Source organism: Podarcis vaucheri, assembly GCF_965113315.1.
Source record: "Podarcis vaucheri genome assembly, chromosome: 16".
Lineage (NCBI taxonomy): Eukaryota > Metazoa > Chordata > Lepidosauria > Squamata > Lacertidae > Podarcis > Podarcis vaucheri.
The window spans coordinates 16,065,211-16,086,522 of record NC_138754.1 but is presented as its reverse complement, the minus strand read 5'-3'; the positions used below and the strand labels follow the sequence as shown (position 1 = coordinate 16,086,522).

At 48.0% G+C, this 21,312-nt stretch overlaps 1 protein-coding gene and 1 long non-coding RNA gene across 3 annotated transcripts in view; one reads left to right on the top strand and one right to left on the bottom strand.

Moving 5' to 3' along the window:
- Positions 1-16,830: 16,830 nt before the first annotated feature.
- On the bottom strand, positions 16,831-18,070 carry LOC309521638. The gene is made up of 2 exons (XR_014214745.1): positions 17,851-18,070; positions 16,831-17,335 (listed from the first exon to the last, which is right to left on the bottom strand). It is a non-coding gene; the product is annotated as an uncharacterized lncRNA (long non-coding RNA).
- A 25-nt stretch (positions 18,071-18,095) lies between these two features.
- Positions 18,096-21,312, top strand: part of EHD1 (EH domain containing 1) — a 31,512-nt gene continuing 28,295 nt past the window's right edge. The window contains exons 1-2 of one of the 2 annotated variants that reach the window (XM_082204291.1): positions 18,096-18,242; positions 20,596-21,013. In XM_082204291.1, coding sequence (XP_082060417.1) covers positions 18,101-18,242; positions 20,596-21,013 — 560 coding nt within the window. In that variant the 5' untranslated portion in view covers positions 18,096-18,100. Of the gene's footprint in view, positions 18,243-20,592; positions 21,014-21,312 lie in introns of both variants that reach the window. The other variant, XM_082204290.1, reaches the window with a different exon arrangement.

The following is a 21,312-nucleotide window of genomic DNA, read 5'->3' as shown; positions in this document are numbered from 1 at the left end:
GGACCTTGTGTATAAACTGCTTGGTGTTGGACTGGGTATTGTCAGCATGGCGTGATTTTTAGGGTTTTGATTCCCCCCCCCCAATGTTCCTCTAGATGAATGGTTTCTAAACTTTTTTGGGGCCCTCACCCCCTTAAACTCATCCCCAGTGCTATGCTAAAATTCAAAACAGTAACAATTGATTGTGTATTTATTCAAAATATGTTTTTGGTCTATTTTTATTTTAACTCCTCAAATGTTTTGCTCTCAGTTTTTCTTAGTGATCATTTTATTGTTTCATCTTTGAGGTGTTTCTCTCTTTACAATAAGGCGGTGTATAAATCATATGAACTAACTAAATAACTAAATAAAATCCAATTAAAGCTATGTAGTTTAATTAATTCAACATAATTGATGGACTCGATCTGGTGATACCAGCTTTTCATAATCTGAGAGTCATTTACACCTCCAGCTCCCCCCTGCTGCCCCCTTGCCTCTTAGCATCCCCCTAGGTAATCTCTCCAGCATATGGCACTGCTCAGCCCCTGGCCTAGATCCTGCCCTGCCCTGTCCACTATCTGGTCCTCAGGCTCTCAAAGAGCAGGAGACATGGGGGGAAAGGAAGGTCTTCTTCCTGGGCTCCTTTCTGCTAAATGCCTTCACAAGTCTAAAGGACTTGTAAGGTCCCAGGACACATGGCCAAAAGACAGCTCCATCACAGCCAGGGAAAGATGGAGGGGGGGGGGGACTGCATCCTTGCCAGCATCCACACACCTCCCTCCCCCCACAGAGTTGGAAGCATGTGAAAAATGTGGGGTAAGCTGCGGCACTGCCTCTAGAAGCCCTACTTCACATTCATCGTCACAGCAGAGGTCTTCCCCACCCCCCCGCACTGCTGCCATCCATCCCACTTAGGGCTTTTGCTGCCAAGGTAACCAGGTCTTGAATCACAGAATTGTAGAGCTGGACCATGGGGGTCATCTAAGTCCAGCCCTCTTCAAATGCAGGAATCTTTCACCCAACGTGGGGCTCAAACCCACAAGCTGGAGATTAAGAGTCTGATGGGCTCTTTCCGCGGCAGAGCTCCAATCGCCATCCAGTCCAAAGGCTGGTCCACCGGTCATATCAATGGTTCCCAAATTGGGCCGTAACACCCCCTGGGAGGGGGGGAAATGATGATGATGATAATAATAATAATAAAATTTATACCCAGCCCATCTGGCTGGGTTTCCCCAGCCACTCTGGGCAGCTCCCAACAGAATATTAAGAACACAATTACTGGGGGGGGGGCACTGTAAATGACTTTCAGACTTTGAAAAGCTGGTATCACTGGATCAAGTTGATCAGTTGGGTCAAATTAATTCAACTATAGAGCGTTAACTGGGTTTTTTTAATATTAATTGTGCAGTTAATTGTTTTGAATGCAATGGTGTTATTATCTTCCTTAGCGGGTTATGCAAACCGCTGTTCTGAATGATGCTTTTTAAAGGAGAGCGCAGGGGGCACTGGGAGTGAGTTCATGGGGCCAAGGCAGCCTGAAAAGGCTGATGGTGAAGTGGTCTTCTTCTTTGGCGAACAGTCATAGCAGAGTACGATTGTCTTCCATGAACACAGTGATTTTTAACAGTGAGTCCGTAAGTGACAGTGGAGGCCAAGGTGAGGTGGTAACTGCAGCTGGCCCAATGCCCCACCAAAAAGAAAATGAAAGCAAGGCCCCCACTTTGGCACCTGTGAGTTGGTAGGAAAGTTGCCTTGCTAGGGCAAGGCATGGCAACTTTATTTCTTTATTCATTTGCCTGAAAGCCTTCCCGCCCTGACTGATCATCAGCCCTAGCAGTTGGGCAAAGTTCCACAAAGCCCAGCAGATGAAGGCAGAGGCCTGGGCTGGAGCTCCTTGGCCACCTGCTCCTGGCGGGTCCAGAGTCCCTTCGCTCCAGCTCTTTATGGCACGGCTGTTAGCATTGTGTCCTGTGGGTGCCAAGTGAGCAGGGCAAAGTTCTCCTGGGTGCCAGGGAGCTGCCAAGAAAATGTGCCTGCCTCCCTGGGTTATGTGCCCAGTTTGCTCCTTGCCTCCTGAGATGGAGAAGCTGTGAATTTGGGGGCTGGCTTAGGGCAGGGATGGCTAACATCTGATAGTCCCTCAAAGGCAGCATTTTCCAGCACTGGAGTGAAGGGAGAGAGATCCTGTCATTTACTCTTAAAGAGAAGGCAGGTGATTTATCATAAGAACATAAGAGGTGGCAGCTGAGTCAAGCCAATGTCCCATCTGTATACCTGAAGGAGCGTCTCACCCCCATCGGTCAGGCTGGACACTGAGGTCCAGGTGCCAGGGCCTTCTGGCTGTTCCCTCACTGTAAGAAGTGAAGTTACAGGGAACCAGGCAGAGGGCCTTCTTGGTGGTGGTGCCTTCCCTGTGGAACGCCCTCCCATCAGATGTCAAGGAAATAAACAACTATCTGACTTTTAGAAGACATCTGAAGTCAACCCTGTATCGAGAAGTTTTATATTATGACTGATATTTAGTTGTGTTTTTATATTATGTCAGAAGCTGCCCAGAGTGGCTGGGACAACACAGTCAGACGGACGGGGTATAAATAAAATAATATACCAATACTAAAAAGGTAAAGGGACCCCCGACCATTAGGTCCAGTCGTGGCCGACTCTGGGGTTGCCGCGCTCATCTCGCTTTATTGGTCGAGGGAGCCGGCGTACATCTTCCAGGTCATGTGGCCACTGATACTGGTAATGCTGCTAATACTAATATTTTCAGCATCCTCTTCTCACAGTGCCTGTGGGAAAAGCCCAGAAGCAGAACCTGAGCACAATAGCCCCTCTCCCCACCCTCTGTAGTTTCCAGAAACTGGTTTTCAGAAGCACTGAAAACCAGTGTGGAGAGCCAGTGTGGTGTAGTGGTTAAGAGCGGTAGTCTCGTAATCTGGGGAACCGGGTTCGCGTCTCCGCTCCTCCACATGCAGCTGCTGGGTGACCTTGGGCCAGTCACACTTCTTTGAAGTCTCTCAGCCCCACTCACCTCACAGAGTGTTTGTTGTGGGGGAGGAAGGGAAAGGAGAATGTTAGCCGCTTTGAGACTCCTGAAGGGGAGTGAAAGGCGGGATATCAAATCCAAACTCTTCTTCTTCTGCTGCTGCTGCCTCCATCTGTGGAGGCAGAGCTGAGCCACCCATATTCATTTATTTTTTATTAAAGATTTTAATGGTTTACAAAAGTACATGCCTTGTCTCTTTTTCCAGGTTGTATAGTCTTTCTTACAAATCAGTTGCATGTGTTGTGAGACATTAGTGTTGAGTACAGTATAAGGTTGAGGAGGGGTGGTGAGGCTTATATTCTTTCGTATGGTGTACATGTGGGGTTTTGTGTCGGCGTCAACTGAGTAGGTTCTCTTTTTATTCGTTTATTACATTTCCTTGGTAGTAAGATGTATTAGGGGGCAGGGTGTGGTTGGTTGTCTGTGGTTGTCTGCAGTGAGGTTTGTTTGCATTTGTGAGGGAGGGGGGAGGCTTGTTGGGTCAGGTAAGCCAGATTGATTCGTATGCTGTCTGTGCGTTCTTGTCATTGTCTTGTTGGGCTGTGTATGTGATAAAGGGGAGCCATACTGGGGTGAAGGTGTCCTCTTCTATTTCTCCCCATGTCAGTTTCAGTTTATTGGTTAGCTTTTGCAGCCAGGCCGTTTCCCATACAATTTGATACCATTGGTCCATGTTTACTCCTGGCAGTGTCTAGCTATGAGGCTTCTGGCTGCTGAGAGTAGGTGGGTTATATTTTTATTTTTTTAAAATAAATATTTATTAAAGTTTTCACAATATTACAAAATGAAAAAGAAAAAGGGGAAAATACAAAATAAAAAGGAGTTAAAAACAATTCCAACTTTTTGTCACTTATTTTTCATTTACTTGTTTCCCATACCTCCTCATACCTCCCTTTTTTGTATTCCAGTTCAGTTTATTAGTTCAGCAATTCCTTTCCCTCATTATTTTATCCTGATCTTTAATCTAGATATATTGTAGCATTAAATTTTTACCTGTTAAAAATCCAAATTTTTTTTCATATTCTTTTATACCATTACAGCTAGAAACCACTTAACCTCAATCTGACATCATTCTAACATTCATTAATTTTGCAATATTTCTGTAAATAGTCTTTAAATTTCTTCCAATCTTTTTTCACCGTCTCTTCCCCCTGGTCTCGAATTCTAAGAGTAGGTGGGTTATAAGCTCTCTGTAATGTCACTATGATCTTGGAAGATGTTCAGTAGGGCCAATTCTGGGGTGAGTTCTAATACCTGTTTGCACATCTCTTGTAGGACTGCTGTCCAGAAGGGTTTGTATTTTAGGGCATTGCCACCATATGTGGCGGTACGTGCCTGCGGAGGTGCAGCCTCTCCATACATCTTGGTGAGGTTCCTGGGTGTATCAGCGCCAGTTTCCGTGGTGTTAAGTTCCACCTGTAGGTGAGTTTCAAAGTGAGTTCCCTTCTTTTGGCTGATATGAACTTAAAGGGAGGTTTAGACCACATTCTAGTCATTGGGCGGGGTTAATTTCGTAGCCTATGTCATGCTCCCATTGTTCTTTGATTCTGAGACACCCTTAATAGCTTTATCATTCTCTACAAATTTGTTCACTCCTTTTTAAAAAAGTAATCCAATCTGGTGGCTGCTGCCGCCTCCTGTGGATGGGAGTTCCATGGTTTAACTATGCGCTGCATGAATAACTTTCTTTTATCTGTCTTATATGTAAAAGATCTTCCTGTCTGCTCTTTAGACAAGATCTCTAAGGATCAGACAGCGTGCTTTAGCTCTGTGGGGACAAAGCTGTGAAGGGGGCGGGGGCACTCATTATGGCTTAATCCATTGGTTGTGCTTAGTTGGTGCTGAGATGGAAAGAAGTTCTTACCAGAGAAGAATGGCAGATCAAGTTGATGGATTACGCCAAAATGGCTAAAAAGACCAGAAGAATCAGAGATCAGGAAGACCAGAATTTTAATAGGGAATGGGGAAAATCTTAAAGACCATTGTAAATGGTTAAAATTGTGAGTAGGACTGGAATATCACTTGTAGTTTAATGGTAAATTTTCGACACAATGGAGAGGTAAAAGATTGTGGATTATCATAAAAGATGCAGGAGGAAATGATTAACAATAGGACCCACAAAGGGGAGGAGGGAAGTCCAAGAGATTTCTTGGAATCTTATTTTTATGTTGTATGTTGGATATGTGAGTATAAAATTTTAATCCAAAGAAGACGATGAAGGCGATGTGTTGAATGGACTAATGGGCTAATCCTGGTTCCTCCTTTCCTCCAACAGCTTGTCCGCTGCAGGTACACCCTGGCTCTGTGTTCACTCCTGGGAAAAGGCCAAAGACTTCCCCTCCAGCATGGAAAAGGCAGCTAGTGGAAGCGGCCTGCAGTGCCCCTCACTAGCTGAAAGGAGGTGTGGGGCTCCTGCCCAGACAGGGGAGGGGGTGCCTATCGGCTGTAACAGCAACTCCACGTGGAAGCCTCAAACCATTCCAGTGGGGGGGCTGTTATTTTGGATGGGCACCCAAAAAAGCATCTGGATGCCACTGAGAGACCAGGAGGACAAAGATCTTTTGACCCAGGCGCTTTGAGTATCATGTGCTCAGGGATGGACAGAGTGAGTAACAGGACATTTCGTGGAATTGTATGGCTGGAAAGGACTCTAGTGGTCATCTAGTCATAAGGAGGCGATTCCAGCTGAATGTTAGGAAGAACTTCCTGATGGGAAAGTCTGTTGGGCAGTGGAGTGAACTCCCTCCGAAGGTGGTGGACTCTCCTTAAATGGAGGATTTTAGACAGAGATTGGATAGCCCCAATCTGTCAGCGATTCCTTATCTAGGATTCCTGCATTGCAGGGAGTTGGACTAGATGAACCTTGGGGTTCCCTTCCAATCACAGCATTCTATGATTCTATGATTCTATGATTCTATGATTCTATGATTCTGTTCAGAACAGCAAGCCTTTGATATGGCTTTATTTTCTGCCTTGTGGGTCAGGGCAGTATCCTGACCCCACGCCGCAATGCAGCAGCCCAAGGGCCATTTTGATAGGCAATGCTTTTTAAATTTGACCACTTTAGAAATCCCATTTCCGTACAGGAGGTGGGTGGGTGCATTTATTTCCCTGGCCCCTCTGTTAAACTTCCTTGCTGTCTGTCCTTTGTGAGGCACATGAATTATGGGCAGCCGCCCTGCAAGCCTAGAGCACCGTTTGTTGGAGGAGATAAAGGGGTATTTTTGAGGGCTTGATAAGAAACTGCAAAGCCACGTGGGAGGGTGTTTCACTGAAGAAGTGGGGCTGGTGACATCCAGAAAAGACTTTGACACAAAATAATCCTGTAGATGTTGTTCCTGATTTGTTCCCACAAAATGTGCCTGGAAAGATGCTCATTGAGCATGCACGAAACTTTTGTGGGGTTATATGAGTACAGTGGTACCTCGGGTTACAGACGCTTCAGGTTACAGATGCTTCAGGTTACAGACTCCGCTAACCCAGAAATAGAACCTCGGGTTAAGAACTTTGCTTCAGGATGAGAACAGAAATCGTGCTCCGGTGGCACAGCAGCAGCAGGAGGCCCCATTATGCTAAAGTGGTGCTTCAGGTTAAAACAGTTTCAGGTTAAGAACGGATCTCCAGAGCGAATTAAGTTCTTAACGCGAGGTACCACTGTACTGTATTATCACACATTCCCACCCCATGCTGTTTCCCATCACAACCGCTAGATGGCAATGCTGTATAACAGCCATGTGCAATTTTGGGGCAAAGCAAATCTGGATCAATGCTCATTAACAGCTCAATAACAGCTCATCTGGAGGTCCCCTCAGAAAGGCAGGATGCTGTCAGACCAGGCCAGGCTGTTGCTCCTTCTGGCCCAGTATTGCTTACTCTGCAGGGAGCAGTTCTCCAGTGCCTCAGGCCCCTGCATCACCTGCTACCTCCACCTGGGCTCCTCCATCCTCTGTTCCCTCCATCACGGGAGCAGCTGGTCACTGAACCTGGGACCTTCTGCATGCCAAGCAGCTGCTCTGCCCACTGAGCTGTGGGTGCTGCCAGAGAACACTGGAAACTGCCTTTCATAGAACTGGGCAGCTGGGAGGGATCCCAGGGGTCATCTAGTCAAAGAAGTAGGAGGCCCAGGGTTCACTCTGATTGCTTAGAAATACACAATCGCTTTGAGGTCCTCTCCCCTAGCATGGAAGACGAAGAGCAGACTCCATTTGAGGATCTCTCCCTCATTACAGTCGATCAGGTATATGAAGACGAGCAGCAAAGTCAGTCCTCAGGGAATGTGCAGGCGACCTTGGAACGGACAGCTCACGGAAGAACCCCGACCAAACCCAAGAGGAGGCGTGTAGTGGTGATAGGGGATTCCCTACTGAGGGGAACAGAAGCAGTGATCTGTGGGCCTGACAAGATGTCTCGGGAAGTGTGCTGTCTCCCCGGGGCTAAGATCCAAGATGTAACTGAACGACTGCAAGGAATCATAAAACCCACTGACAAATACCCCTTCCTCTTGGTTCATGTGGGAACCAATGACACTGCAAGCAATAGCCTCCAGAAGATCAAAAGAGACTACGAGGCTCTCGGCAGGAAATTGAAGCAACTAAATGCACAAATTGTCATCTCATCTGTCCTCCCAGTTGAACGACGTGGCCCAGGGAGAGAGGGGAAAATAGTGGAAGTGAACAGCTGGCTTCGCAAATGGTGTAAACAGGAACGGTTTGGATTCTTAGATCACGGACTGCAGTTTCTTGAAGATGGACTTCTGGCAAGTGATGGGCTGCACCTCACAACGGTTGGGAGAAATGTTTTTGCCAAAAATCTCAGAAACCTCATCAGGAGGGCTTTAAACTGACTAATGTGGGGGAGGGAGACAGTGCTCCTGAAGGTAGGAGCCTATCAATTAATGAAGATGATCATCCAAATGTCATAGACCAAATGGAGAAAACAGCACACGGACCTAGTGGTGGGAGGAAAAAATCCTTAAATAAGAGACACGGGGGAATGATTAATGGACTTCAATGTCTGTACACTAATGCGCAAAGCATGGGAAAGAAACAAGATGAGCTTGAGCTCTTGGTACAACAAACTAAATATGACATAATAGGCATCACTGAAACCTGGTGGGATAAGTCCCACGATTGGAATGTAATAATGGGGGGATACAATCTATTTCAGAGAAACAGACCAGACAAGAAAGGAGGAGGAGTGGCGTTATATGTCAGGGATGTGTATACCTGTGAAGAGATCCAAGATTTAGATCCTCAAAGCCAAAGTGAGAGCATTTGGGTCAAAATTAAGGGAGAGAAGAATAACAGAGACCTCATTGTGGGAGTTTACTATAGATCCCCAAGCCAAACGGAGGACATAGATGATGCCTTCCTGGAACAGATGGCCAAGCATGCAAAAGGAAGGGAGATAGTAGTAATGGGGGACTTCAATTACCCGGATATTTGTTGGACGTCAAACTCAGCCAAGAGCATAAGGTCAAACAGATTCCTCACTGGCCTTGCAGACAACTTCATTGTCCAGAAAGTGGGAGAAGCAACAAGAGGAACAGCCATTTTAGATCTGGTCCTAACCAATGTTGATGACCTGGTTAGTGGGGTAGAAGTGGAAGGATCATTAGGCGCGAGTGATCATGCTCTTCTGAAGTTTACTATACAGCGGAAAGGAGCAGCCAAGCATACTAGGACTCAATTTCTTGACTTTAAGAAAGCCGACTTCATAAAACTTAGGGAAGTGCTGGGTGAGATCCCATGGACAACAATACTAAAAGGAAAGGGAGTTCATGATGGCTGGGAGTTTGTTAAGAGGGAGATACTAAAAGCACAACGTCAGGCAATACCAATGAGACGGAAACATGGAAGGTGCCTAAAGAAGCCAGGGTGGCTATCTAAAGAACTTTTAACTGAATTAAGATTAAAAAAGGATGTGTACAAAAAATGGAAAAGGGGGGAAACCACCAAAGAGGAATTCAAACAAATAGCCAGCACATGTAGACACAAAGTCAGAAAAGCTAAAGCACAGAATGAACTCAGGCTTGCTAGAGAGGTTAAAAGCAACAAAAAAGGCTTTTATGGGTATGTTCGTAGCAAAAGGAAGAACAAAGAAACTGTGGGGTCACTCAGAGGAGAAGATGGTGAAATGCAAACAGGGGACACAGAAAGGGCTGAACTACTCAATGCCTTCTTTGCCTCAGTCTTCTCCGATAAAGAAAACAATGCCCGACCTGAAGAATTTGGAGCAAATGATTCAGCAAAGGAAACACAGCCCAGAATAACTAAGGAGATAGTACAAGAATATTTGGCTAGTTTAGATGTATTCAAGTCTCCAGGGCCAGATGAACTGCATCCAAGAGTATTGAAAGAACTGGCAGATGTGATCTCAGAACCACTGGCAGTCATCTTTGAGAATTCCTGGAGAACAGGCGAAGTCCCGGCAGACTGGAGGAGGGCAAATGTTGTCCCTATTTTCAAAAAGGGGAAAAGAGAGGACCCAAATAATTACCGCCCAGTCAGTCTGACATCAATAGCAGGGAAGATTCTGGAGCAGATCATTAAGCAAACAGTCTGTGAGCACCTAGAAAGGAATGCTGTGATCACCAATAGTCAGCATGGATTTCTGAAAAATAAGTCATGTCAGACTAACCTGATCTCGTTTTTTGACAGAATTACAAGCCTGGTAGATGAAGGGAACGCAGTGGATGTAGCCTACCTTGATTTCAGCAAGGCATTTGACAAGGTGCCCCATGATATTCTTGTAAAGAAGCTGGTAAAATGCGGTCTTGACTATGCTACCACTCAGTGGATTTGTAACTGGCTGACTGACCGAACCCAAAGGGTGCTCATCAATGGTTCCTCTTCATCCTGGAGAAGAGTGACTAGTGGGGTGCCACAGGGTTCTGTCTTGGGCCCGGTCTTATTCAACATCTTTATCAACGACTTGGATGATGGACTCAAGGGCATCCTGATCAAATTTGCAGATGACACCAAACTGGGAGGGGTGGCTAACACCCCAGAGGACAGGATCACACTTCAAAACGACCTTGACAGATTAGAGAACTGGGCAAAAATAAACAAGATGAATTTTAACAGGGAGAAATGTAAAGTATTGCACTTGGGCAAAAAAAATGAGAGGCACAAATACAAGATGGGTGACACCTGGCTTGAGAGCAGTACATGTGAAAAGGATCTAGGAGTCTTGGTTGACCACAAACTTGACATGAGCCAACAGTGTGACGCGGCAGCTAAAAAAGCCAATGCAATTCTGGGCTGCATCAATAGGAGTATAGCATCTAGATCAAGGGAAGTAATAGTGCCACTGTATTCTGCTCTGGTCAGACCACACCTGGAGTACTGTGTCCAGTTCTGGGCACCACAATTCAAGAAGGACACTGACAAACTGGAACGTGTCCAGAGGAGGGCAACCAAAATGGTCAAAGGCCTGGAAACGATGCCTTATGAGGAACGGCTAAGGGAGCTGGGCATGTTTAGCCTGGAGAAGAGGAGGTTAAGGGGTGATATGATAGCCATGTTCAAATATATAAAAGGATGTCACATAGAGGAGGGAGAAAGGTTGTTTTCTGCTGCTCCAGAGAAGCGGACACGGAGCAATGGATCCAAACTACAAGAAAGAAGATTCCACCTAAACATTAGGAAGAACTTCCTGACAGTAAGAGCTGTTCGACAGTGGAATTTGCTGCCAAGGAGTGTGGTGGAGTCTCCTACTTTGGAGGTCTTTAAGCAGAGGCTTGACAACCATATGTCAGGAGTGCTCTGATGGTGTTTCCTGCTTGGCAGGGGGTTGGACTCGATGGCCCTTGTGGTCTCTTCCAACTCTATGATTCTATGATTCTATTCTATGATTCTAGTCCAACCCCCTGCAATGATCCATTGATCTCGGCCTTGTCGAAAATGACAGGAGCCAGCTCTCCAGGATTTTATGCTAAGGCCCGTCTGCCCATGAAAAGAGCATGGACAGGAGGTGGTTCCGGCCTTTGCAGGTGCGCCCAAGGTGGGCTTTGTGCCCCATTTCCCCTGATGGGTCAACCAGGAAGAAGTGGTGCTCGGACGATGCTTCCTGCTCCGCGGCAGAACCAGACCGAGGGCACACTACTATGACCTATGAATTGACAGCCAGTCCCCCTCCTGTCTCCTGGCTGTCAGTTTTGTAGGGCACAAGTATGTCCCTCTCCACGCCCTCCCTGCCAAGCGGCCCTTGGCCTGAGAAGGAAGGAAGGAAGAGAAGAAGAAGAAGAAGCAATTGTCAACAAGGGTGGAAGGGGGTAACTAGAAAACCAGAGCTAATGTGGCATGATGGCTAGAGCACAAAGGTTAGGCAAGTGCAATGGGATGGCGAGTTCAAATCCCCACTCAAACCAAGAAGTTCACTGGGTGACCTTGGAACACCTCTCTCTCAGCTGAACCTACCACCTCACAGGTATAGTTACAGGTAGGTAGCCATGTTGGTCTGCCATGGTCGAAACAAAATAAAAAAATTCCTTCCAGTAGCACCTTAGAGACCAACTAAGTTACTTATTGACATGCACACGAAAGCTCATACCAATAACTAACTTAGTTGGCCTCTAAGGTGCTACTGGAAGGATTTTTTTAATTTTGTTTCTACCTCACAGGGTTGTTGTGAGGATAAAATCTGGGTGGGTGGAAAGAGACTCATGCTTGCTGCCCTGAGCAGCTTGGAGGAAGGCACTGGCAAGATATAAATCTAGCAATTAAATAATAAATATGCAAAATTTCAACCCCCACCACCAGGCCTGTTTTCCTAGGTGAGAGTGAACTATATATTTTGCATTTTCCTCCTTTCGTTTTTGAAAATGGGCAGAGTCTCCTTTGGAAAAAGGCAAATTCTGAGGAGCAGGGAGTGACTGAGCCAGGCCCCTTGGGGAGGGTGCCCCACAACTGAGGTACCAGGAATACCCCTCCTCACAAGCCCAACTGCCAAACCTCAGAGGGCAGTGGGGCAGTGACTTTGGGGTCTGGCCTTGATCAATACATACCGGTGGGAACCTATGAGAGGAGAAGATTTAAAAGGTTAGGACCAGCACTTGGGATGGAGCTCAGAAATGGAGCAGCAACTACAGGTGAAATTAAATACCCTGTGCTGCATTGCTGGGGCTGTCAGATGTGTTTGGATCAATGGGAGGTTCTGAACAGACTTCCAGGGCAGCCCCAGGTAGAATGGATTGCAGCAGCCCATCCCGGAAGTTACCGAGGTGTGAATTTCTATGGCCGGCTCTGTACTTATTACAAAGCTGGTAAAAAGCACCCCGGGCTACCATTTCCCACCAAAGCATTGCGCCAGAGTCGCAGTCCTATTTCTGCATGGGGAGCGCAGGCCCCTCCAGAACAAGCTGAGCATTAGGGGCCCAATGGAGGGAGGTAAGTGTGGAGTAGGGAATATGGAAGTCTAGCTGAAAACGGTGTAAACAAGTTGTGATGGATGCAATAATGGAATACTGAATGGTATAGTTTTTGTAAAGGATTTATGATTTGAAAATGAACCATGGAAAGAGAAGAAGGGAAGTCATTGATATATTAAGGATGTTAAATGAGTATTTTAAACTGTAAAACAGAAAATTTAATAAAATATATATGAGAATATGGAAGTTTAACAAAGTTCTGATTTTTCCCATGTTGCATACTTCAGTGCTTTTTTTTAAAAAACAACAACAGCCAGATAATTTTTTCTACTTTTGCTTTGCTGGTGCCCTAAGCACATACTCCGTCTGCCCATTGGAGAATCCAGTGCTAAGGCTGAGCTCCAAACCCTGAATCAGAAGATTCCTCCCCAGCAGGCAGGTCTTCTGTCTTCTCTAGATTAAGTTACAGGCATGTAATCAGCTGCACGCAGTTGGGAATCTGGCTTGCACCGGAGCAACAGCTCCCTGCCGGCTGCTCTGCATCATCACCGAAGCGCCAAGAACATGCAGACGGCAGCTGGCCTGATCCTGGGTGGAGCTGGCCTCTGCGTGCCTCGCAGTTTGGCCCGGCTCCTCGAACCCCACCCATTGGCTCATGCAGACCCATGTTTGTGTGCAGAGCTAGTCTTGAATGCATCATGGTGACTTTCCAGAAGTCAGGAACAAGGGGAGTAGCGGTGGGGCAAGGAGATAGTTTTGGAGCCGGGTTTAATGCACTCTCCCTCCGTCGCCCCCCAACACTTTTGATCAGGGGCTTCCAAACTGTGGTCCCTGGAGTCTGGGAATTGCAGCTTTAGGCGGTTTTGTGTGTGTGTGTTTTGCTTTCCTTCCTTCAAAATTTGCTAAGCCGGTCCAGCTGGGTTTGCTTCCCTCCTGCCGCTCATTTTGCTGAGGGGCTGTCCAAAGGCCTGCCCCACTATCCTGCCCCGATGGCACAGCTGGGGAGATGGAGGCAGTCTGGGACTCTGTCTCCTTTCTCGCTTTGCAGAGAAGTGCGGGGATGAAAGCCCCCATCCCCTGTCCCCGTGCAGGGTTAAAAGCCACCCTGCCCCCATTGTTACAGCCTCATTGTGGCTGATGATTGAGCCCAAGTCAACAGGAAAAGTCCCCAGCCTCTGCTTCCTTCCCTGGCATGGAAACCGGCTTGTTTGGATGGAGGAACCATTGCTGAGAGAGACCCGGGGTGTGCCTGCCTCCTCCTTGGCAAGTGGCCCTCTCTGGCTCTGGAGCAGCTCTCTGGGGCAGGGTGGGGTCTGGGGCCTTCCCAAAGCAGTGGTGGGAATCACAATGACAGACTTCCCATAATGGGCATGTGGTTGGCTGGTGGGGTTGCAAGCATCCCAGACCTTGAGATTTCAGGACAAACCTGAGATCCTGGGGCGGCCCCTGGTGATGTCACAGAGGGAGGCCTGCAGTGATGTCATGGGGCACGCCCTGGAGATGGAGGTTAATTGGGAGAGAAGGGCAGGTTCCCCAGTGTGTTTGTGCTGCAATTTACAGCCAGCTCCTTGTTGGGCTGAAGCTTGCAAGCTGCATGCACAGTCTTCTTAATAATGGTTGTTGTTGTTGTTGTTGTTAACATTACTATTAAAGGCACTCTCGCCCACCTGGAGATCCACAAAACAAATGAAATACCGTGAAGATCCCTGAAACGAGAAGTAATCAACTAGAAATGTTTTTCCCCCTTAAACTTTTTGATTTTTATTATTTAGTTTATTGCTATACGATAATATTTCAAGTCGATTACTTCTCTTTTCAGGGATCTTCACGGTATTTCATTTGTTTTGTGTAATTTCTCGGTTCTGTGACTGTCTTTTTTCACCTGGAGATTCAAGCTTCCCCCCCCCCCCCGTGCCACCAGGAAGGGGCCAGGCAAACAGAGAGACTTCAGGCCTTTCAACCCTGTTGTCCACTGTGATCTATGTACTGCAGAGGTGGACTAGATGAGCCTTGGGGGTTCCCAACTCTACTATTCAAGGAGAGCGGGGTGCAGAACCTTCGGCCTGATCCCACTGGAAGGGCACTTCTGATCACGGGTCCCCCAACCCAGGGATTCCCAGGTGGGTGCACCTCTGGGTGTCTGGGCTAGAGCTGAGCTGCAGGCTGTTCTAGAGACCCACCCCAAGAGAGATGGCATCAGGCGGCCAAGGAGATGACAAAGCCTGTGGCCTAACTCAGCAGCACATGTGGGCCAGAGTGACACATTCTTTCCTCGCCTTTGCTCCATTGGTGGCTGTGCAATGGACATAAGAATGTCGTGATGTCAGGCCAGGCGCCTGGAGTTTCCACAGCCCAAGCGTGGGCCCCTGCTGAGAGAGCGATGGCTTCCTTTTCCTGATCGGAGGCCCTGTTTACTATAGCTTCCTAGCAGGATCAGGCCAGAGCTTCCCTTGCCCTGCCCTAAATCCTCACAGCCAGGCGTTCCTTGAGGACTGTTCTGTGAGGAAAAGCACCCACTCCGTGCTGGATTACGCAGTGGGCAGGCTAACCTCCTGCAGCAGAGCAAAATACAGAACGCGAGGAAATCAGATCCTGTTGTGTTTTGCGCATGACATGCGCATGCCTCTATTTTGATGTGTTTTGTGTCATTCCAAAAAATAAATAAATACAAATATTATACTGTTTGGTATTGTTTTCATTTTGAATTATACAGGAGATAAAGGTACCACAGTCTTTTTAGTGCTCTGGTGCTCTGAAAGGCTCTGTCCTTTTTATGGGGAGAGCGATAGGAAATACTCTCTGAGGAGCCTCCCCCCACCCCACCCCAAAGTGGTCAATGCTCCTCTGTGTCTCCCATCACCTGACCTTGGGCCGGAAAGAATCCCAGCCGCCCTCTGCTTCCAGAAAGGAGGCTTTGGATGCCGGCCCATCCGTTTCGGAGGCTCACATGAGTGCAGCCTCTGGGGCTGGGGAGGAAAACAGCCTCACAGGGGGGCCATTGTGCCCAGCTGATTGAGAAAGGCTCCTCTAAGGATGCTGGGGCAGGCGGGAAGAGAACTGCAGGCTTGCGCCAGGTCTCTTTCTCTCTGCCTCCTCTGCTCCCACACCTGCCTTGGTTTGACTCTGCCAGGCACTTGGGGCGTGGCAAGCCAGCCTCCCCTGGAGATGCAGCTCAGCACATCAGTGTGCAATAAAGCACTGCGGGGTGGGCATTGGGATGAAACCCCTCATGCGCACCAGAAGAGGCCTTTCTGCCCCGCAGGAAATGTGGGAAGCAGGGGAAGATGCACACACACACTCCGGCCAGGCCCTTACCTGACTGTTTTGGCTTCCAAGGGCCTCCTTTACGGAGGAGGCCTCATGCCTCAGTAGGTCATGCAGAAGCGGTGATGCGATAGCCACCTTCAAATATCTGGGCTGCCACATGGAAGATGGAGCAAGCTTGTTTTCTGCTTCTCCCGAGGGAATTACAAGATGGGAGATTCCGACTAAACATTAGGAAGAACTTTGTGGCGGTAGAATGGAAACCCTTGAAAGGTGGACTCTCTCCTTCCTTGGAGATTTAAGTAGAAGTTTGGATGGCCACCTGCCAGGGGTTTTTTAGCTGTGCTTCCTGCACTGCAGGGGGTTGGACTAGATGACCGTTGGGGTCCCAACTTTTCGATTCCGTGGAGGGATAATAGCCCTTCTCTTTTCCACGCCTTGTGGCTCCCTTTATTCCCTTCCCCCTCAACACGTAGCTCTAGAGTTCTGGTGTGCTCTCTACAACCTTCCCTCCCTCCGAACGGAGGACTTTTGCAGTGGAAAATATGAGGCCCACATCGCCTGTGAGGGAAAGGCTTTCCGAAGGATGCCTCGCTCCCTTATTTGGGAGGAAAAATCTTGTCCTTTCATTTTGAGGCTTTTTTCTCCCTTGGCTCAGATTTTGGGAGGAGATTTTTAAATTTTTTTAAAAGAACTGCCTTTAAACCTGACACAGCAGATTGGAATGATCGTATTCCATTTCGTGGCTGATGGAACGAGGGGGAATGAAAGGGAGGGGGAATGAAAGGGAGCCGGGGCAGTTTAGCAAATGTTGGGTGGGGTGGGGCGAAAGGAAAACCAATCAAAATCCTGGATGGGGAACGGAGAAGAGGAGATACTCCCACCCCACCCCCCAGGTGCCACGGAAGTTTTGCGACCCTAAACTGGGTGGGGTGAGATTTGCATTTTTTTCCAAGAGCTTGCAGATTATTCCCAAACTGAAGTTCAGGAAATAGCAGAAAATCTGTAACATTCTTTACTCACATATTTATATATTCCACAAACAGGCTCGTTGAAGACGCTGAGGTTTTGTATTGTCGTGCCACTACAGAAGACCCTTTCGGGCTGAAACACCCCCCCATTTTTACCCAATTTCCCATGAATTCATTATCCTTAGAATATCACAGTTGGCTGGCTTGTGACTGACATTTAATATCTATGTACTCCTCACCGCTAGGCACATTCTGTTTTGTTTGCTGTTACTTTTTGTTGATCCAGATCATGTGGCTTTGCAACTTTTGACTTTAAAAACGGCTCCTTTGGCTTCTAAACTTTCCTTGATCAAAACCACACTGAGCACCATTTGTCAGGATAGTGGAACACGAAGGAGAAGGAGATCTTCAGAAATCCTCGTTTCAACTATCACATTGCAATGCATTCAGCCTCTTTATACCCCAACCCCTGGAAAAAGGTTGCGAGGACTGCACTGGTGTTCAAACTTCAAATGGAGAATTATAAAGCAAACATAAACTCCCACCTTGATCTTTAACTCGGCTGATATATCTCGACAGGTTCATATCTATTCTGCTTGAGTTTTGGACTCCCATGTGAGGCCCTGTCCCAAATGTTTCTGCCAATTTTCATTAGGTGGTTCTATTTGCAACTCAGCTATTGCATGACACTTTATATCTCACCACCTGAAGGGGGGGGGGGTCAGGGCCAGCCCAGGACTCTTAGCTGCTAGAGGCAAAACAGGAAATGTGAAACACAAGAGCTGTGATCTCCGCATGCACACCCAAAAGCCATTCCGCTTTCTCACCCAACAGACAGATCGTGTTGCAGCGAAAGAGAAAGTTGAGTGGATAAGCAGAGCCAAAGGTCTCCCTTCACTTGGCTAACTAATATTGAGTGGGGTGGGGTGGGGGAATCACATAGTACTGTGATATGTCATGGTTTGGACCATGCCAAGAGCCTTGAGCTGGAACGCGGGTGAGCCCGATAAAGGCACGTTCAAGGTTTGGCCTCTCTCGGGATCAGGGCTCTTAAACAATTTACAGTGCTGGGACAAAGGCGCATGAATCATAGAATCACAGAAATGCAGAGCTTGGAAGGAGCCCAACCCCCTGCAATGCAGGAACTGCAGCTAAATGAGTGCATGCAGAGTTTCTACCTTTTCATAAATGACCACGACCTAGGGCTCACCCATGCTTACCTTTGCTTTGCACTTTCTAGGTATAGGTCTGGGCATTCCAGGTCTGGGCCTGAGCGCTTTTTGTTCGTTTCTCCAGGAAAACCCACATTTTGCAGCTGAATCAGAGCAGACGGGCTTTATATACGGATAGGAACCCCTTGAAATTGGCCCGGGGTCTTCCCCAGGAGAGGCAAGAGTCTAATTCTTAGGAATGAGAGGTTCCTCCCCAGCTGCGGACCATTCATTCCAGAACCTGCTGACATCACGGGCGATGCATGAGGCCAGTTCACAAAGAGGGATTCCGGCCAGCCAGAGCCACCGGGCTGTTAAACTGCCGAGGCCGAGGCGGGTTTGCCATGCAGAGGGAATGGAGCGGAGGCAGAAGGACGCTGACATGGACGAAGGGAGCTCAGGTGAGGCTATCACTCGCAAGCCAGAGATGCCCCACATCACCATCAAGGCATCTTTCCCTTTATTATTTCTTTACACATTCCAGACATACAGCTTGAGGCTGATCCCTTATATCTTTTTCTCTTTGCTCAATGGGCATGCGCAGCTTGGTACTACTGAGTCCCAGAACCTCAATTCTGATCAGGGACCCAGATAGCCCAGGGCCTATCCTTCCCAGGGCACCCCAACGTCCTGATTTAAGTCAGTGATTTGTTTTTTTTTTTGTTTTTTTTTTGCCTGCTCTATGGTTTTAGCTGCCTCTGCTTATCAGCTGCTGCATTTGACTGTTTTATAGCTGCTTATGGTGCAATTTGTTTATTTCATGCTTTGTTATCTGCCCTGGCACCTGTATAGATCAGGTATAGGCAACCTCGGCCCTCCAGATGTTTTGGGACTACAACTCCCATCATCCCTAGCTAACAGGACTATATATAACCATATATAAATATTATTTGTACAGTATATCCAACCTTTCCTCCCACGAGCTCAAAGTGGCGGACATGATTCTCCCGCTCTTCATTTAACCCTCACAACAACCCTGCGAGGTGGGTCAGGCTGAGAGGCAGCGACTGGCCCAAGGCCACTTAGTGAGTTTTGTGGCCAAGTGGGGTGCTGAGTCGCAGTCTGACACTCTAACCACTACAGCACATTGTCTCCCAGTGACTCTCAAGGGTCTCAAGCACAGGCATGCATTGCCAGCACTAGCTACATGAGCCTTTTGTTATCTGGAGACACCAGCAGGGTTTGAACCCGGGACCTTTTGCGTGCAAAGCAGATGCTACAATGGTCCTTCCCTCTATGTTAAAACTTGTTACAGCAAAGTAATGCTTTGGTCCTATGAGAACAACTGGGAGGGACAATTTCTTGCTCAGGGAAGCATATGATACAGGAAAGCAGAAAAGGACCTGGAGTTTATCAGATCTGTAGGCTGGGGCATGTTAAGTTTCAGTTTGCTATTTATTTACGGCAGATAAACCACGCACTGACAACCACACCCCCGTTTCTTACAGACCCAAAATATAATACTATTCACCCGACGGCAAAACACAGAAACAAAGCAATATTAAAATAGTAAGCATCCATTCCTTATTCAGGCTGCCAATGACGCTCTAAGAACTGGAAAGTAGGATTTAATTAGGCAATTTAATCTGGGTTTGGGTTTGCACTTTAGCTCACAAAGCAGAGGAACCAGTGATAAAAGCCACGGCTTTATGACCGACTGGAAAAAGCCATTCTGTTTATTGATGCACAGTGCTTGGTTCAGAAAACAACACTGGCCACTTGTTATGAAAATAAGATTACTAATTAAGCTTATCTACTGGGTGGCTAAAGTGCAGTTTCAAATCCGGGTTTAGATAACCAAGCTAAGAGTTGAAACCAGGAGCTGGGAACTAGGAATCAACTTCGGCCTTCTGCTTTGGCAGATAGGGGACCTCGTTTCCCACGTCCCCACATAATATAGGTAAAAGGCCTTTTCAGTGTTGGCTCCCTCTGAGGAATAACCCCCCCCCCCAGTGAGGTTTGCTGACATCTTTTCAGAGGCAGGTAAAGACTTACCTTCCCCCCTGGGCCTTTGATGGACTGAGCTGATTCTGTTTTATTTATCCTATACAAGGGGTATTGTATACTCTTTTATATGATTTTTTCCCCTCTCCCCTCCCTATGGTATAATGTATTAATGTGTATGTTTTTTTAATGCAAGTCGCTGTTAGAGAACACCTGGCTTAATAAGTTTACTTAATTAATTAATATGTGTGTAAAAGGAGGGGGAAACAATGGAGCTATTGAGTAGCCTGCAAAAAGGAAGTACGCTCTGCACATGCTCACGAGCACTCGTTTTATTTTTGAGGAGGCAATTCTTAATTGCTAAGGCTGAATTCAGAGGTGCCCGAGTGCTTCTGAGCATGTGCAAAGTTCCTCCTTCCACCCGCGTTACCTTGCTTTGGTGGTGGCTGAGATGGGCCCATCTTTCCCTTTCGTACCTCTACGCTCAAAAGTTAAAGAGGCGCGCCTCAACTTTTGCCTTCTGCGGCTCTCAGGGCTGCCGGGAAAGGAAAGAGGGCGGGGCAAGCACGTAGGCGAGCGGCCAATCAGGGGTGAGGAGGGGCGTGGCGCTGCCGCCGCTGCTTGATAAGGAGAGCCGCCGAGCGGCGCGTGGCGTCTGCGGTGCGTTGCGCTGCCGTCGGCTATTTTGCCTGCCGCATAAGGCGCTCTTGAACCCGGAGCCGGCCCCGCATATAACGCTCCCTCTTCATTCTTATTTTTTTTTTTAATTTTATTTTTCTCTTCCTTTTCCCCACCCTTCGCCCGCAGTAGGGTTGGGCTCAGCCATGTTCAGCTGGGTGAGCCGCGACGCGCGGCGGCGCAAGGAACCCGAGCTGTTCCGCACCGTCTCGGAGGGTCTGAAGCAACTGTACGCCGGCAAGCTGCTGCCGCTGGAGGAGCACTACCGCTTCCACGACTTCCACTCGCCGGCGCTGGAGCCCGCCGACTGGGAGAGCAAGCCCATGGTGCTGCTGGTGGGCCAGTACAGCACGGGCAAGACCACCTTCATCCGCCACCTGCTGGAGCAGGACTTCCCCGGCATGCGCATCGGGCCCGAGCCCACCACGGACTCCTTCATCGCCGTCATGGGCGGCGAAAGCGAGGGCGTCATCCCGGGCAACGCGCTGGTCGTCGACCCCCGGCGCCCTTTCCGCAAGCTCAACGCCTTCGGCAACGCCTTTCTCAACAGGTACGGGGATGCAGCAGGGGGGCGGGTCCCGGGTTCCCTCCAAGGGCAAGGGGCTTGAATCCCCAGTAGCATCTCCTGGTGTGGCTGAAGAAAGACCCGTTATCTGTAAACCTTGCAGAGCCGCCACGACGCTGATGCAAACGAGACAATAAGGCAGCTTCCTTTCTTTTAAACCGGCTCTTTATTCCGACCCATGAGGACTAGAATCTTTGTTTTTAGGAGCTCAGTAGTAGAATGCACCCTTTGAAAGCAGAAGGTCCACGGTTTAATCCTTGGCATCTGTAGGGTCAGCCTTTCAG